General features: G+C 35.4%; 1 protein-coding gene across 1 annotated transcript in view; it reads right to left on the bottom strand.

Annotated features, from left to right (window-relative positions):
* The window catches only part of FCHO2 (FCH and mu domain containing endocytic adaptor 2), a 92,810-nt gene that overhangs the window by 52,668 nt on the left and 22,192 nt on the right, over window positions 1–17,950 (bottom strand). Inside the window, exons 6-8 of the mRNA XM_074166765.1 lie at window positions 16,937–17,041; window positions 11,237–11,335; window positions 10,019–10,115 (exon numbers count right to left, since the gene is read on the bottom strand). Of these exons, the coding sequence (XP_074022866.1) occupies window positions 10,019–10,115; window positions 11,237–11,335; window positions 16,937–17,041 (301 nt within the window). The remainder of the gene's footprint in view (window positions 1–10,018; window positions 10,116–11,236; window positions 11,336–16,936; window positions 17,042–17,950) is intronic.

The following is a 17,950-nucleotide window of genomic DNA, read 5'->3' as shown; positions in this document are numbered from 1 at the left end:
GCAAAGAAAGTCAATGTGAAACTCTTCCTAGCATGCTTTTTCTGCAGCTTATGGCAAGTATGAGACACGTCTTTGTGGGGGAAGACAGCTGAAACCACAGGAATAACATTGAGAGATATATTATTAAGGATTACCACAAAAGCTCCCTTCCTCACATTTATACCCAAAGAGCTACTTGGAGCCCAATACAGTACAGGTTTGACTTTGAAATATGTCTTAGCATTTCAAGACACAAAATATGCATACTATTATCCAATATTATCCATAATAGCATCCAAGTCAATGGTTGCCAAGAGGACAAATGTGACAAGATCCCGATTTTCCACTCCTGTCTGTTCTTGAACCAGACTATCAAATACGACATGGAACCACAAAATCCTCTGAAGGATTGTATCAGCTATGACAGTAAACCAGAGAGGGGCTCTCTGAAACTAAATTCCCAAGGCTTAGGAAGAAGTTTAATGACAGTAACAACATTTCTTATACTGTTTTTCTAGATATTCCCTTTCCCCTGAAAAGAGCAACCCATAGAGAAAACCCTTCAAAATTAATTCATTTCAACATATAAACTACAAACACTATTAATAAAAGATAGGAATTTGAAATTTCATTGTTATGGTTAAACCTGGGCTTAGGTCTGTGCAGCTATCTCAATTAGTTACTGTTTAGACAGTTTCCTTTTTCCTATCCTCATACTACTCAGGCAACAGGTCAAGGGGTACCCCACTGTACCTGTGTTGCCAAAATGCAGACAAATCAAAACCCATCATGTAAAATGGAATTACTGATGAAGAAGGCCACCCAAGTGATCTATAACAATTAAGACAACAATAAAAAGATAACAAGGACAAAGAAGAAAAGATCCTGTACTTCCTGAGAACCACCATGGATACACAAGGTCAAATACAAGTCAAGTGAGAATTCATTTTTAAATGTCAGAATCAATACTTGTGTTCTAAAAAGAGTATGACATAGAGACCTAGTTGACCAGACAGTCAATTAAATGCAGAAGTTGTCCAATGACAGTTTCTCCTGGTATAATGTATTATCATGTTCCAGCATTGTTGTCAATGAAATTCTGAGCTAATTAGCAGTGGGACCCCATGCAACACAACATAGTGACCACTAATGCTAAAAAGACTATTATATGCACAGCTAGGGTTTATTTCATTTTATTAAGAAGGTAGACTATTAGACAAGATAGGTGGTTTTGAGTCTGTTTTTAAGTTCAACTTTACCTTCCTGTGTTTGCTTCCCTAGTTTAAAACCACATTTTTCATCAAAAAGCCTGTGTTACAAGACTCGAGCCATTGCTCTTCCCTAACACTGCAGTCTACTAAGAATGAACTACATGTATATGCAGATGTTTATAAATAAGTTTCTAAATATTTCCAGATTTCAGAAAGTTTCATTTCTTGTAAGCTTTATCTCCTGATAGGAAAAAAAAAAAAAAGAGAGAGAGAGAAAAGAATACACTTCTTACTTCTAATTTTGCTAAGTACACTTCCTGTGAAAATTTCATGTTTGAAAAGACCATTTAGTTAATGACTAGTTAATTCTGTCCAAAGAATGTTTCCAATTTTAAAGAAAAATAAATTAAAACCCCCAAGCCCCATAATATTAATTCTATATAAGGTTATGCTACTTCATGTAACTAAAGAACAGGTCCTAATTTATTTTACTAGCATAAACCACATCTCAACATATTATTTCTATTCTCAGGTGTTTAGAAGCTCCTCAATATTTCTGTTACTATCACAGTAGCACCTATCTTGCATACTACTGCATTTTCTGATTGCTATCCCCTAATACCTTTTTCCTATGTAAGTTACTGAAATGGGCATTGCTTTGCTCCCATAGCCCTGAAAAATTCCTTGCCTCAGGCTGCAACTGTTTTTGTTTGCTTGTAGCAAGAAAATTCAAGAGGACTCAAGAGTACTTCATCTTCCTGAGTGGCCAATACCATTCAAAAACCCAGCTTTTGCCCTGTTGTATTTATAGATGTCGTTTAAGGTATTTTCATCAACGCTACCTACTAGTCTTCCACTTGCATTAAAAAAACTTGTACAGTTATAACTCTTCAGAACATTAAAATTAAATGAACCCAATCTAAAACAAGTTTGCAACTTAGGTATATGTAATCATTAAAAATCTATACTGGCAGATGAGACTTCCTAAAATCCACATCAGCTTTGGCAGGTTTTTTGTTTATGAAGAGACCAAATTTTTGCAGGCAAAATAAAATAGGCACCTAGACAGGAATTAAGACTCATCTGTTGGCACAGCTCTTGAGCTTGCAGCTCCTCATCGAAAACAGAGCTCTACAGCACAGGACCCTTACATAGTTTTTAACCTGCCTCAAGCCCAGCTTCTCATAAAAATCCTCAAAGATATCCACATTTAATTTCTTCCATTAACTTCTGAAATACAGCTATGGTCTGCCTTCCTTTACAAAGAATACTTTTTTGAATTCCTCGGATACTGTCACTGTTGATAAACTAAACTTAATCCTCAGTCTCTGCGTAAAATTATGTGTGGACACAGGCTTTGGGAAACTGTAACACTTCAGGCTATTTATGCACCTAATCACAAGTGTTGGCAGCATTAAAATATTCACAATATATACAGAAAATATAAAGAAAATCATTTATAAGAACATAAAATAAATACTTGCTTTGTTGCACTTCCTTGTGCAAAAGAAGCTCAAAGATGTCATGCAGAGCTCTTCAAACATTAGTATTAACCATTTTCAGTGTTTATTTCCACCTACTTTGTTGCTGTTTAGTGTCCCAGAAAAGCATTTTTATAAATGCTATAAACTATTATGTTATCAAACAAACCTGTGGAAAAAAATAAATGCCACACCCAGCACTGTTTCAAGTCTTTCTCTCAAAGCAAAGTTCATTATTCAAGCACATAAAAAGCTAGTAGCTTCATCAAAGCAAGATTCAATACTCCATGGACTTTGTTTTTCCTCTGAATCTCTGGGAAAGGACTAACTTGTTTCTAAAATTTTTTGGAAGTAATACAGTTATTCTTAACCCTTTTTTTTCCTGCTTTATTCTGTTCATCTTGTACATTCCTTCATTAGATAGGAAACATACAGTTTAACACAACACACTAACTAAATATTAATATTGAGTGAGCACAACTGTGCATTTACAGTATTCACACTAGCTTCCCAGTTGTGCTGCAGCTCACTTTAATGCTCCTGCATTCACTTTGGAAAAAACACATAAGCTGTATGCTCCATAGGCATTTAGGACTAAAATGCCCACATAAGCAATTAGAAAAGACCTGATAGCATGTCATAAACTCACACCAAACTTTACACTGACACCCCTCATCACCACCAACAGACAGCCACTTAAAACATTAATCTAATCAAATAATCAAGAACTCGGTTAAGTTCACTGAATCAGAAATCAGTTGAAATAAACTGTAGGTAAAATTTGTTTTTTAAATGATTACTAAATTGAAGATTTAATGCTTTATGATTCTGGTAACAAGTAATGCTGGCAGCATTAATAAACTTGACCTCCAAGGAATCAAAATCAAACTGCTTTTCTTGTCACCCAAATAGTAAACATTATGGTTTATCAACAGTTTTGCAGCGAGTGAAAAGTCCACATTGCTTTCAGCAGGAATGCCATACCTAAATAAACCATTATTATTTAGAACTTCAAAATACAAAACGTGTTAGCTCTCCAGAAAGAGAGTTCCCAAATGAGTCCCCTCAAAATAGACACGGATCACCAGCACACTGACAAGAATGCCAGGATATTTTTTTCTGATATGCGCTACCTTGTGAGGCAGTGAAGATCTTGACATTATAGATGTCCCAAGTCACCGATAAATTTCTCAACTCTAGACTACTTGATAGCCTTCCTAGAAAGATTTTCAAACTGATTAAAAAAAATAAAATCCTGAACTAATGTCTCCATTTGACATCCATGACCTTAAACTTTCTCATGACTGGAGTTACCAGGAGCCTTGAGACAATTTTTTCTGCATGGGCAAGTAAAGCAAAATAGGTTTCAGCAGCTCCACAAAGCAACAGACCAAACATTTTTTTAACCAGCATTAGTGATCAATTACTAACCAAACTGCCAATGTATGGATTTGGTGGAGGTAAAAAATGGAGTAGAAATTTCACATCTGTCCTTTTCTAAATTTTGCTATTTGTGGAAACACCATTTGATTAAAAGTACTTACACTAATATCTAAAAGGACAAGGGGGACAATTTACTCTAAGTGCAAGAGCCAGTGACAGCTGATCAACAGCAACTATGGATAACAAACATCGTTTATTATCATTGTTTTGTTTCATTTAATGCAAAGAGCTGAAGGATTGCAGGCACTAATTTTACCATGTTTTTAAAAACCCAAACTACTTCTAGGCCCTCCATGAAGTTCAAATTTATTGAATGGATAAGGAAGGGAGAAAAGAAGTATTTTTAAGGGCTTGTGTTTTCCACAGCCCAAATTGTAAATGCTATTACGGGTACATATATGTCCTGGTTTGAAGTGAAACAGAACCAATTTTCTGTTCAGTAATTTTACATCCTAGCTAAGCCTCTTCTAACTCTCTGAAATTAACGGCATATTGTGGAGAAAACTGCTCGTTCTCAGAATGATAAGACCAATGTTTGTGCTCCATGCCAAGGAATGGTATGCAGGGAGGCCCTTGCTTATACTTATTGCTATAACAACCAAGGTCAGCCCATTTTGTTATTTGCCCCCTTAGAGGGTCGGAAACGGAAAAAACGTAGAGGGGTCACATCGGTGGGGAGGAGTGGACAGGACAGGTGACCCAAACCTGACCAACTGGGGTATTCCATCCCATCTGCCCCATGCTCAGTACAAAAGCTGAGGGATCAAAGGGTCAACTCTCTTTCTTCGATGGCCGACGTCCAAAGACGACTGTCTGTTCATCTGCCTTTGATCCCGATCCGTGTGTTCCTGACTCCAGAGCTGGAATCCAGTTCCCATCCGTCACTGAGTCCAGTCTGGGACTTCCCCAGTGCCTGCTGGTGACGTGACTGTCATCCTGGGAGCTTGATATGGTTTTGTATATATTGTATCTATTTCATTATTTTCTTCTTTTTGATTTTAATATTAATTCTTCATTAAAGTAGTTTAGTTCATTCTAAACTCCTAAATCTCCTTATCTCTTCCTCTCCTCTCTTTTGGGGTGGGGGGGGAAGGGCCATCTGTTGGTCTGGTTCTGGTAAATTTGGCTGAAACCACAACGACTTAGAAAACAACTTGCATGTGACTATTCCTCTTTGCCAGATCTTCTCTGCCTACTTGTGTGTTGCAGCTGCAAATCATGTTCTGGCTTATTCAGATTGTGAAAGATGGATCAAGTTAGTACAAAAACAATGAAATTTTTTTTATTATCAGTAAAAGATGATCCAACACCTCTCTCACACTGAATAACAGCACAGCATATGTAATAATTGGCATCTGCATATCATTGTTTTACTGGAGGGCTAAGGTGCCAGCAAAGATTATGGCTTTCTAATTTTGTCTGAATTACAATAAAATTTTTTATTTCCTCTTTATTAACTTTTTAAGAAAAAAATGCAAAAATAAGAGGAACAACTTAATAAATTACCAACAGGCAGTAACAATGACACCAGAACAAATTAATGAAAACAAATAATCTAGATTTGGCTTTTGTCCCTGTTTTTTTGGACAATGCAGCACAGCTGAGTCTTCTTATCTGGCCTTCAATGTACCTCCTGGATAAACGGTGTAGTAGGCAAAAACTAATACAGCAACAAACACACACAGTTAGTTCCCCACATGTAAGAAGAGGGCACAGTAATTCAGTAGCTAAAAATTAAAAATCATTCATGACCAATTACAGCTATATAGGCATTCACTAACCTCTTCAAATACATTAGATATTATCCTGCCAATTGCAGACATAAGATCTAGGAAGAATATGACATTGTACTACCTAGTAGTTTCTGTTTCATGCAATACCAACTTTTCATACTGGAACAAATCAATTTTTTAATAGATTATTAGAAGATTAAGTAAATAAAGCTAAAACTCATTGATATGTTGGACAGTCATTAATCTGCAATACCCATCATCTCCGTTATTGACTTAACATATACTTTGGTGGAAGAAAAACTGACATTTTCTGCCATGCAATAAATTAATTTTCCTAAGAACAGGGAGGAACAGGCTGTCACAAACAGAAAAATGATTCATCAGAAGTAACCAACAAGTTTTGAAGAGCACTGCAGGACCACATGAGTGACAAAAACATCTTCCAACCAATGGTATCAAACCTGCTATTAGACCTAACAGCAGGCACATATCATAGAATATTTTGGGTTGGAAGGGACCTTTAAAGGTCATCTAAGTCCAACTGCCCTGCAACAGGCAGGGACATCTTCAACTAGATCAGGTTGCTCAGAGCCCCATCCAACCTGACCCTGAATATTTTCAGGGCTGGGGCACCCACAATTTCCCTGCACAACCTGTTCCAGTGTCTCATCACCCTCATCGTAAAAAATATTTTTCCTTATATCTAGTCTGAATCCACTCTGGTTTAGTTTAAAGCCATTACCCCTTGTCCTATCACAAGCAACCCTAATTTCTTGTCCCCATCTCTCTTATAAGCCCCCTTTAAGTACTGAAAGGCTGCAATAAGGTCTCCCCAGAACCTCTTCTCCAGGCTTAACAACCCCAACTCTCTCAGCCTGTCCTCACAGGAGAGGTGCTCCAGCCCTCTCATCATCTTTGTGGCATTCCTCTGGACCTGCTCCAACAGGTCCATGTCCTTCCTGTGCTGAGGGCTCCAGGGCTGGATGCAGTACTCCAGGTGGGGTCTCATCAGAGCAGTCACCTCCCTCGAGCTGCTGGATGCGCTTCTTTTGATGCAGCCCAGGATACAGTTGGCCTTCTGGGCTGCGAGAGCATATTGTTGGCTCATGTCTAGCCTTTCATCCACTAGTGCCTCCAAGCCTTTCTCCTCAGGGCTGCTTGCAATCCATTCACCCTCCAGCCTGTATTGACACTGGGGGTTGCCTCGACCCAGGTGCAGGACCTTGCACTTGGCCTTGTTGAACCTCATGAGGTTCACGTGGACACACTTCTCGAGCTTGTCCAGGTCCCTCTGAATGTTAGAAATGACTCAGAGAACACATCAAATTCTGGCCTGAAGCCTTACTGGTTATTGCAGGTCCTGCCTGTTTTTCAATGTTTTACAGTAAGTGATGGGTTTTTTCAGTTAAAATTAAAAGATTTGCAACTGGATGTATGTGGCTATTCTTTTTTTACACTGAGTGGAAGTGAAAAAACAAGTAATGAATACAACTTCTTCAAATACTGTATTACTAAAAATTGTAAATTAAAACAAAAAAAATATTTAAAGTAAATTCAGTAAGAAGTAGGTGATAAAGCCAACTAGATGAGTTATTTAGGAGGCAGTTAAAAAAGAGCCATTGTAAAGAAGCTCATAAATGAAATTAAAAACGTCACAAAGCACTACTGCTTGAAAGAAACATTTGCACTAGAAAAAATGTTAATAGAAGCCCCTGTGTATTATGATTCCTGGTGACAGAAATTAGCCACCAGAGGGAGCCCATATAATCTGGTACAAAGAACATCACTGTACAAAGAGAATTTTCAGATACGCAGACGAGAGTTTAAGAAAATAATTGCCTGTATCTACAAATTATTTATAGTCCACACAACAGAACAACCCTCCTCAGTACTTCATTTCAGATTCGTTCTTATTTTTACCAATATAAATAAGTGAACTCCACTACGAAGAACTATAAATATAGCTAGAATATACTGAAATAAACTAAAATACTTTGCTATGCATTACTGTTTTAGTTTATTTTGTTATCAAAATTCAGTATTTCAGAAAGCAGCTTACCATCTAACTTAGTATACTAGCCCACAAATAATATGGAAGGGAGAAGGCCTACATAATCCTGGGGAATTTTAAAGTATTTCCCTAAAACATATTTAGGCCTGGAATCTTAAGCAATGATGACATCCATAAGACATTTCTGCACATTTTTTTTTATGCCAGGTCAGTATCATTTTTACATTGAATATTTAAATTTATCTGAGGAGCCATCGCCTTTTCCAGCCTAATTAATAAGTACATCACACACAGAAAGACCTCCAATATTTGCTCCGTGAATTAGAATATCTTTCTTTTAAGAACAGTTCTCAAATGCAGAAAAGCAAGAAAAAGCAGCCCTTACCACGCTAGATGTTTCCATCATTCTTAGAAGGCTGATACCTCACTTTGCCTTCCAAATCTTTGTAATTGTCAAAGCTGTATGATTCTAAGTTAATAAAATGAATATAGCAGAAGGACTAACCATAATTAACACCAGTAGCGTTCTGTGTTTCTTTGAAGTCTTTGACACGTCACTTCTTGTGAATTTGTATTCTTTTACTACTGATTTTGCCTGTGCTTTCCCTCTGCACCATGACTGCTTTACAAAGTTGTTATCAAGACAACAATTACCACTGTAAAAGAAAATTCAAAGTGCATACATTTCCACACTAAACACATTATCTTTCCTCAGGGTACTTTGCTATTAAAAGAGTTGAAGAAATGAAATTTGCTATGGCAAAAGCCTTTATTTGACCCCGGAGTATAGAAATGGGATTTGAAGAACTCTGAAAAGCAGCAGATAAGTACAGAGCGTGTATAACTTCTCCTACTAAATTAAAAGGCCAAGTGTTAATTTTCTTAGGATTACTATGTTGTCTATCAAAAAACCACACTAATAACATGGATGACTTGAAGTGCACAGTGCTCTAAGATACATTAGCAAGGGTCTTTGTAACACAGGGAGTCAGAATGCTAAATGCAAGATGAAGATACCTAGCCACGACATTTTGGAATAGCTAGTCAAAGAGGTCTGAATACTGAATTTTCTCCTGTCTTTGTCAGACTTAATTATCTTGAACCCCTGAAGCTCATACTTTTTATTTCTTGATCCTTACTGAAAAATTGTGACATACATAGAAAACATTTGGTAATTGTTCCATATACAATCTTACGTCAGTCCACTCAGACATCTGTATTAGTGAATCACAGAAAGAATATGAAACAATGTTATGTTAAAAACACCTCACAGAGACATTGTAAGATACCTAGTAATCATATTTAACAATTTAATACAAATTCTCAAGCTCTACTCTGCTATGTACATCCTTGCTCTGAAAAAAAACTTTGTACTTCTATACTAGAAGACAGAGATGCTAGCCAGGACTCTCAACGCTGAAGAATACAGAAAACAGTACTACTGAATTCCTGTATTCACACACGTACTGACTGTGTATTCAGGCCCAAATAGTAAAGTGAACTCTCTATTTTTCCTATAATGCTAGATACACAGTATTGTGAGATTGCCCTTTTATGCCAGTCCAGGGAAGTCTCATACACCACACCCAACAAGCAGTACTTTCAGAAAGTACTATTCAATTTGCTGCTTAGTAAAGAAACAATCTACATACAATCTACATACAAAATGGGTAATTTTGTATGCTAACCAAATAAACCCATGCAACTTTTCGAACAGTTCAATAAGCAGACATCTGTTCAATATAGTCATCTGTTCTGAACATATCCATAAATTTATATTAAAGTTATGAAATATAATTTATGCAGAAATACATAGCAGAAAACACATAGTTTGTGCAAGGAACTTCAGTTTCTTGACAAACTTCACTGATGTACCATGGAACAGTATAGATAAAAACCTTCCTTGAAGGTCTACGTAGAGGAACTCAGAGTTACAAATTGCCATGCTTTATGAACACAAATACTATATGTATATAATAAATTATGTTGTCAATTTCTACGAATCATTTAATATCAAAGCTAATGAATTTTGAGAATTTGAAACTGTAAGTAGGTTAAAAATTTAACATAGTAACAAATAGGGGTTTGATCTTTTATTAGGAGTGGAAATCTACAATTTTAAAGTTAACATTTTCTACTCTGTTATTTTTAATCTCTTACCAGGTCTTTCCTTGCCAGTTCCTTTTGACTCAGCAAATTTCTGTATTAAACTCTCAACTGTAGTATTTGTCATGTTATTAATAAATTCTTCGTGCACCTTCAAAAAAACCACACCACACACAAAATGAAATTACAAACCAGTAACTGAAAGAATGTAATTAACTTTTAAGAAGTGGTTTTCTCTCGAGTTAAGCTTCAAAATACTTCCCTTTAAAATATAGTACAGGGGTTCTAAAAAACAACAGGCATTTTATCAAGGAAATCCCTTCTTTGCTTTAGTCTTAGCAACTGTGTGTACAATAAAAATACAAATTAGGAATTAAAGAACGGAGCTTGATGATGGGTCTAGCATTTACTTCTATTTCTTCCATCTAAATGACTTGTGTATATACCATTTTCTGAATATTTCAGCCACATGTCCCACTACAATGTCAGGAAGACAAGCAGTCTCTCAAGCCAGCAGCAGTTAAGGGTGTGAACTGTTACTACTGTATTATCACAGCTCCCACCTGCTTGCGTAAAAGCATTACTGTTGTAATGTTTTTGGTCTGACAAAGGAACAACCATATGTTGTTAATAGCTTTTCCAACAATGCAGTGTGTATTTGCTTTAGAAATAAATAGCATGGCCCTTGTGACCATCATTCATTAGCAGAAAGCCTGAAAACTGCAGAAAATAGTGACTATAAGTGTACACAAATAAAACTACGCTTCAAATACCTAAAAATTAAGAACAACTTATAAGGATTATTAATTAAAACAAATTACATCTAAAGAAAAGATCCTATAAAAACTTCTGTTACTGAAGACCTTTTGCTCATAAAACCCAAAGCATATGAAAAATTTGCGAAATTTTCAGAGTGATAGAATCTCAAGTTTTAGGCAAAGAAAAGCACAAGTATCCCAATTATGTGTGAAATTAGAGCTAATTTAGTGTCTAGGGAACAGAACTTAGAAATACAATAAAAATTCCTCAAATTGTTAAAATAATTTGTTTGCTGTTAGGACAAAATTTATTTAGACTTACTCTGTAAATTTTGCAATACTGAACTTATAAATGCAACAGGAAGCCACAGAAATTTGAGCTTATGTTGAATTTACCATCATTTGAAAGATGAGATCTTGCAATAACCACAAACACAGTAAGAACTGTTCCACTTAATAGTTAAGAAAAATATGTAGTATAATCTAAACAAATAAATGATAAAATAAAAATTACCTCTCCTATTTGTAAATGGATTTCTTTTATGGTATTTGACAATGATTCTATAATTTCTTTCATACGAAGAAGGTGTGTTTCTTCAATGTCCTGAAATTTCTGTAAACCAATGCAAGCAATTAATCATCATGAAAATGTCTTAAAATACTAAATGTAAAATTTTAATAATATACTTTAAAATATGTCCTTTTAGAACCATTATCCAATTTTTTAATGTACTCTTTAAACTTTTATCTATCACGATTTTTCAAAAAATCTGACCTCTTTCTACCAGAAGAAAACAGGGTTAGAGGGTGCTTTTTAAAAAACCTCTTTTGTCTATTACAGAAGAGTCTCGTTTTTTTCATCCAAACCCAGAAATATAATTTCTGGATCTGTTTTGCACTTCCTTCTTAGCACCCTCTCCTCCTGCTCACAATATACACATGCTTTCTCTTTTTCTGGCTAAATCTATATCCTTTGCTTCATTAAATATGATTCACTTGCTTGATTTTTAAACTCACTATATATAATCTTTCCAAGTTTGTTCCATTTTACCCAGACTTCCAGCTGACAGCCATTTTAAAGTCACTTCCAATGCTTTCATTGACCCCTTCCTAGCCAAAGATCAGAGCTAAAAATGTTCTCACTCTCCCCCAATAGTCAACCATCATTGTCTTGAAATCTTTGTTTACTCCTGCTCTTTCCTAGTTCTCTTCCTATTTCTGTAACTGCCCTTTCAAGTGTGTCCAAACTTTGGAGCACCACTTAACCCTCTCTCCAATTTGCACAGGCTTCTCTGAAGACCATCTCTCCATATTTCACATCTCCTGCTACTCGACTCACAAACAACTCCATACAGACAAGTCAAATATCTTTAACTTCTAAACTCTCAGTCTTCCCTTTGCCATACTTACATACCTTTCTAGCCACCATTTAAGCAGATTAAAATTATTTTATCAGTCTCCTTTAAACTCTTGTCTATAATAAATATCGAAACAGTTGGCCATACAGAGAGTTTTTTGTCTCTTATGTCACTGGAAAGCATCCCTCTCCTCCAATTGTTTCCTTATTTCTTTTTTATTGTTTTATACTTAAGATTTAACGTCTTTGAAGTAGAGCCATCTTGGCCTCGTACATAATATAACGACATTCTGATCAAAGAATAAAACTAGGTACAATAATACGACCACATCATTCGTATCATAGATATAATCATTAACCAAATTGTTTACTTTCACTTTTGAAAGATCAGTCCGTTAAAAAAGATGTACTAAATGAATCTGTAATGTTAACGACCCAACAAATGCAAGCCACTTTTTGGTGCTTTAAGCTACAATGCAAACAAAAATCATCATCAACAGGGACGTTAGCTGTCCAACTCAGTATACACAATTTGAGTTAGCATGACTCCTTTTTATAAACATGTATGTTTTTCTTTAAGTTTTAGATTTTTTTAAAAAAATTATTACTTATTCTTGAAATTTATTTATACACAGACTTTTATTTATATTTATACAACAGACTTTTATTTATATTTATACAACAGCAAAATCATCCAAACTCAAGTTTGAACTCAGTTCTAGATAAGACAGAAGACTTGCAAAGAATAATTTAGCACTTTCAGCTATTTGATCCTTTCCAATAATTTACTGTGATACGTGATTGTAAAAAAAGCTTCTAGCAAGGCGGAAAATCTGGCAAATAAGTCATCATGTTTCCTTAGCAACAGCATAGCACCTGCATAATAAAACTATAGCTTTACTCAGAAAAATCAACATGAGGAACTTCTGTCAAATCCAATTTCTAAACAACAATGAACTATATTTTACTGCTTCTGTAATTACAATAAAACCTTCCATGTTTATCACAGCAAACTTGCAATTCAAGATTAAGAAGATCATATATTTCAAAATTCAACCTCTGAAAATCATATATCATGAGTCACTTCACTTTGATAGCTGCAGGTAAGACAGTAAATGACAAAGGAGTAAAAACACATAAAATTTATACAACAAGATCAGTGGAGTTTAACTAAGAAAACAGGACAGCCAAGTGAGGACAGTAAGATATGATTACCTAGAATAATGCCACAGTAATTCAAGATGTTTGTCCTCAGAAAAATAGTATGTGAACAGTGTAAGACAGATTTAAGCTAAGCCAACTGATTTTGCACTGAAACAGCTGAGAATGCTCACACTCTTCATTGATTTTGTTTTCAGAACTAGTATATTTCAAGTAAAATGCACTCTAAACTAAGAAAATCTTGGGTGTGCTTCGATAGAAGTGGGTTTCCACATAGTCATGGGTGTTGTTATTTTTCCTACTGCATCATCTAACCCTCCTGCAACCAAACTGTAGATGCAGCTACACCATTATACTTAAAAAAACCTCCACAGATACAATCCCCTCCCCCCATGGCAGGGGGGTTGGAATTAGATGATCTTTGAGTTCCCTTCCAACCCAAATTATTCTATGGTTCTATGACTTACACTAGCAGAATGGCAATTTTTATTTCCAATGTGGACAGGTGTGGAAAGTTTCCAGGTGTCCATTATCACGTTAAGTGAAGATTTAAATTTTAAGTAAAAGAGTTTTTGCAGTTAAGGAACTAAGGGCAAGTGTGGTTTGTACCGAGAGGTAAGTTTGTTGTCTTTTTATATGGGGAAAAAAACCAACCCAAAAATATCCTAACTGTCTGTCCCCCATCCACGCCCCCCCAAAAACACACCAAAAACCAAAGCAGCCCAAAAGCACACTGAGGTTTTCCCCGTTGTTATGCCCGATATAGTAAAAAGATATTTTTTTCTCTCTCTGCATCTCAGCCTGGTTTAAATATGTAATACCTACCTAGTAACACAGATACGAAAGTTGAACAAAGAGCACCTACATATTCTGTCTTTTGATACAAAATAATCTGTTACTTTTCTCATTCTTTTGTTGTAGGGGATTATTCAAATGGCTTTTTATTATTATTAGTAGTAGTAGTAGTAGAAGATAATGAAAAGTCCAGATAGTTTGCTTGATGAAATGCCCCTATATTTTCCTTCACTAATTCACCAACAAGAAAATAAATTTCAAATACTCTTCACGTTTATCTTCTGTCAGTTCTAAATGCGAACTCTTTCATTACTCACAGCTTTCATGCTCGCGGGGAACAGGTTTACAGTGCAATTTAGCAAGACCGGCTTATTGAAGTCATATTTGTTAATTTTTGTCTTATTGTTTCAGAGAGCAATAATTCAACTGCTATCAACTGTCTATTTCTTGTAAGGTAAGGAATAGACAGCAGACAGCTTTTATGAGACTAAATAAAGATTTAAAGTAACCTGACTCAATTTGCTCTGCCGTGGATCAGAAGCATTCACAGGATCTATTTCAGTGGGGGTTCAGTAACTTCCAGACGAAGGTAAATGTCAAACAGGACAGGAACTTTTTAACCCAGAAGAGCCACACTTGTACATGACTTAAATAAATGCAACAGTCAGTATTTTTTCTGGTATTACTTGTTTTCTTTGTAGCAAAAGGTGGAGTCTACAGCAAAAGTCAGGGTGTATTACAATTTATACAAACTTCACAATGACGGAGTTACTAAAACACTTACTGAGCAAATACAATAGCTACATTAACTGGAACACTACAAAAAAGTTAACATTTTGGGTAGCAGCAGTATGTGTTCACATGTCAGTTTGATTCCACCTACTCTTATTTCTGGAAACTCTCCAGGAGGAATGTTACACTTCAATGATTCTTTTGTTGCTATTATATTATACTTTCCAAGAATTGTTTCAAGATACATAGTAGTTAAGTTTAAAAAAGCTACCTAGTCCCAAAATTCTCAAGTGATTGTAATCACAGATGCCAATTCCAATCCTTATCCCAGTCAAATTGCCTAGGGATAACTGATACGCAAATATTTTAAGTTACAGCGAGAGACACACAGTGCTAAGGCAACAGATGTAAATGTGTAAACTGGACACATACACAAGTGAGTCCAGGCTGGTGTCACATGTTAAACCAGCTTAAAGATGCCATTCTCTGCCCCCAGTACCTCGCTGCCTCTCACTTTGTGCCAGCACAAATGCTTGTGTGAGCTCTTTATAAACCAGACCATAGGTCTCTTCTGGGTTAAAGCCAAGCTTCCTTCGCACATTAGTTTTAGCTGGATTAGTTTTACAAGGTAGTTCCTTGTAAAAATACTTGACAAAGGAAGAAGCAATGAAATAGGACAATTGCTACTTTTAACAGCAACATTAACTTAAAACATATATTGAAAACATAGCTTCACACATCAGAGATGAGAGAGAAGTATGATAGGCCTTACGGCCTACACCATGGTACCTGTGAATTTTCTTGCTGAACTTTTATTTTTAATAAAGCCTTTTTATACCACTGAGTATCTGCAATCATCACTGTTTTACACTCCACAATAGTAATTTTTAAAAAGCATTTAAAAGTCACAGATTTTTTAAAAGGAGAGAAGAATAATGTACATAACCATGTACAGATACTTCAACCAGAACCAAGTCAGGTTACTGCACAAAAGGATGCCCTCTGCAAACTCCTCAAGGAAAGGTTGTCAAGACTCCTAAGGTAACAGTTGTGTTAAAAGCAGAATTTTGCAGTTGCATGCCTGAGCACTTCTTTGTTGCAAACGCCAGGAAAGGGGGGTGGGAGGGAAGAGTGCTGGTATGTGATATATATGGTATCCTTTCTCTAACAGCTGTGTTGAGTATCTATTCAGAGATGAACTGGATCAAATTCTAATGAAGTTCTCAAAGTAGGGAAGTGGTTTACAGTTTAGGAGAGGGCAGCTTTTTACATGCCAGCCTACACAATCCCCATGCTGTGAAATCGTAACTTCCAAGGAGTTAAGGAAAACGCTAACACTTTCCCACTTATATCTTAAAAATACAAGGATGACTGAATCTCCCTAATAATTCCATCTATGCCTAAAAATTAATCTTTGAACCTAATGAAAAGAGCAAAAAAATTTCAACCAAAATTAGAATTCCTATCTTACTAAACCAAGAAACATACAAAATAAATATGCCAAACAGTCCTCAACTAACTAATAAAAGCAGAAATTATGAAGTTTGCTCTTTGAAACCAGGGGCAGTGGAAAAAAGTCTTCTATCAAAAGATATGAAAAAGAAACTTTAAAACGTAACAAGCAGCAGCATATGCAATGATACAGAGAACTTGATACCCTCTGGAATACATACAAACAGTCTTAAAAGAAATCAGAAACTTTAACAGATGTAAGAGCTTTTCTCACTCTCAGGTAAACCCTGGGAAGACTTTAACAAGCTGTAACTAAAGAGTTTTGCTGGAATGATAATGAAAAAAACATGATGGATCCCAATATTAAAACTTGTACAAATGAGTTCTGGCTGTCCAGCAATTCACAGCATTCCCCAACATAATCTCAGTGCATCTGCAATACTCCCAGAAGTTCATTTTGTTTCCTTCCTAAACATTTCTTCAAAAAGTCTTTCTAGAGTGCTCATGCTCAATTGTGCCATTCAAGGACAGTGCCTTCACAACATACAGGGCCAGTGTTTGATCTTCAAACATACTACTTCTGATGTGATTATTCACATCAATTTCTAAAGGACCAATTGAACCAATTTTTCAAAAACTTTGACTTCAGATGTCTTCAGAGACAAACCAGCATATATTAATCTATTTTAAAGGTAACTTATTAAATATAACACTTACCTGTGCAGTTTCTGTCATTTTCTGTTCAAAATCAGATTTAAATGCAGCATATTTTTCCACATATAACTTATAAGTATCTGTAGCTTTTTTTGATTTAACTGCTGCCTGTAGATCAGTAAAAAAAAAAAAAAGAAAAGTCAAATGTCACACATACAGTCTGATCCAAGGTTTTTTAAAGTCACTATTAAAAGAAAGCCTAGGATGATCTATAAAAATATTGAGGAGCATATCAAAACAGTGAAGCATCATGACAAAATTTCACCACCAAATAACTCCAATTCAAGCCATTAAAGATTTCTATTTAAGGCTATATATATAAACCACATAGAAAAGTAACAAACCTATTACTTTATTTAAATCCCTTCCCCTTATTAGCAATGACAAATTTATAATAAACTTAGTTTGAAATAAAATTTGTATTGCTGAAGTTAACTAATTAGCTCTCGTCAAATATTTAGATCTGCAACAGAAAACAGGAAGAAAGCAGGATTGAAATGCAAAGTTATATGTGCAATTCTGAAAGAGTCAATGGTAAAAAAAATCAAACAAACAAGAAGGTGTAGTCCTGTGTTAGAAATGAAGAAAGAAACTCAAAAGTACAGGTGTTACATCAATGGAAATTTTAAGACTAAGAGATATTTGAAAATTAAGTTAATGCAGAACATACTGATGGCTATACTTATGCAGCTCAGTGTTGTTTAAAATAGTCCTTTTTGGCTTTATAATTTATTGATTTTTTTTTCTCATTGTTTGTTGCTAATAAACCAAAATCATCTTTCTGTGAGTCTAATAGTCTTAAAAGACAAAACAAAATACAGGAGAATCCCAATACTACATGGAGAACAAAACTGAATGAAGTGATTGTTTGTGGTAGAGAAAAAGTTACTTTCAAAGTTTACAGCATGACACATGTGACAGAATTTTTCAAACCTTTGACATTCTTGCTATTTCTAAGTTAAAAGCCAATGAAAATAAAAATAATCTCGAACACCAGCTTTCTTCCTAGCTGCTTTG

Source organism: Numenius arquata, chromosome Z (assembly GCF_964106895.1).
Source record: "Numenius arquata chromosome Z, bNumArq3.hap1.1, whole genome shotgun sequence".
In the NCBI taxonomy this organism is placed as follows: domain Eukaryota; kingdom Metazoa; phylum Chordata; class Aves; order Charadriiformes; family Scolopacidae; genus Numenius; species Numenius arquata.
The sequence above is the reverse complement of the archived record's forward strand: the minus strand, read 5'-3'. Positions and strand labels throughout refer to the sequence as shown.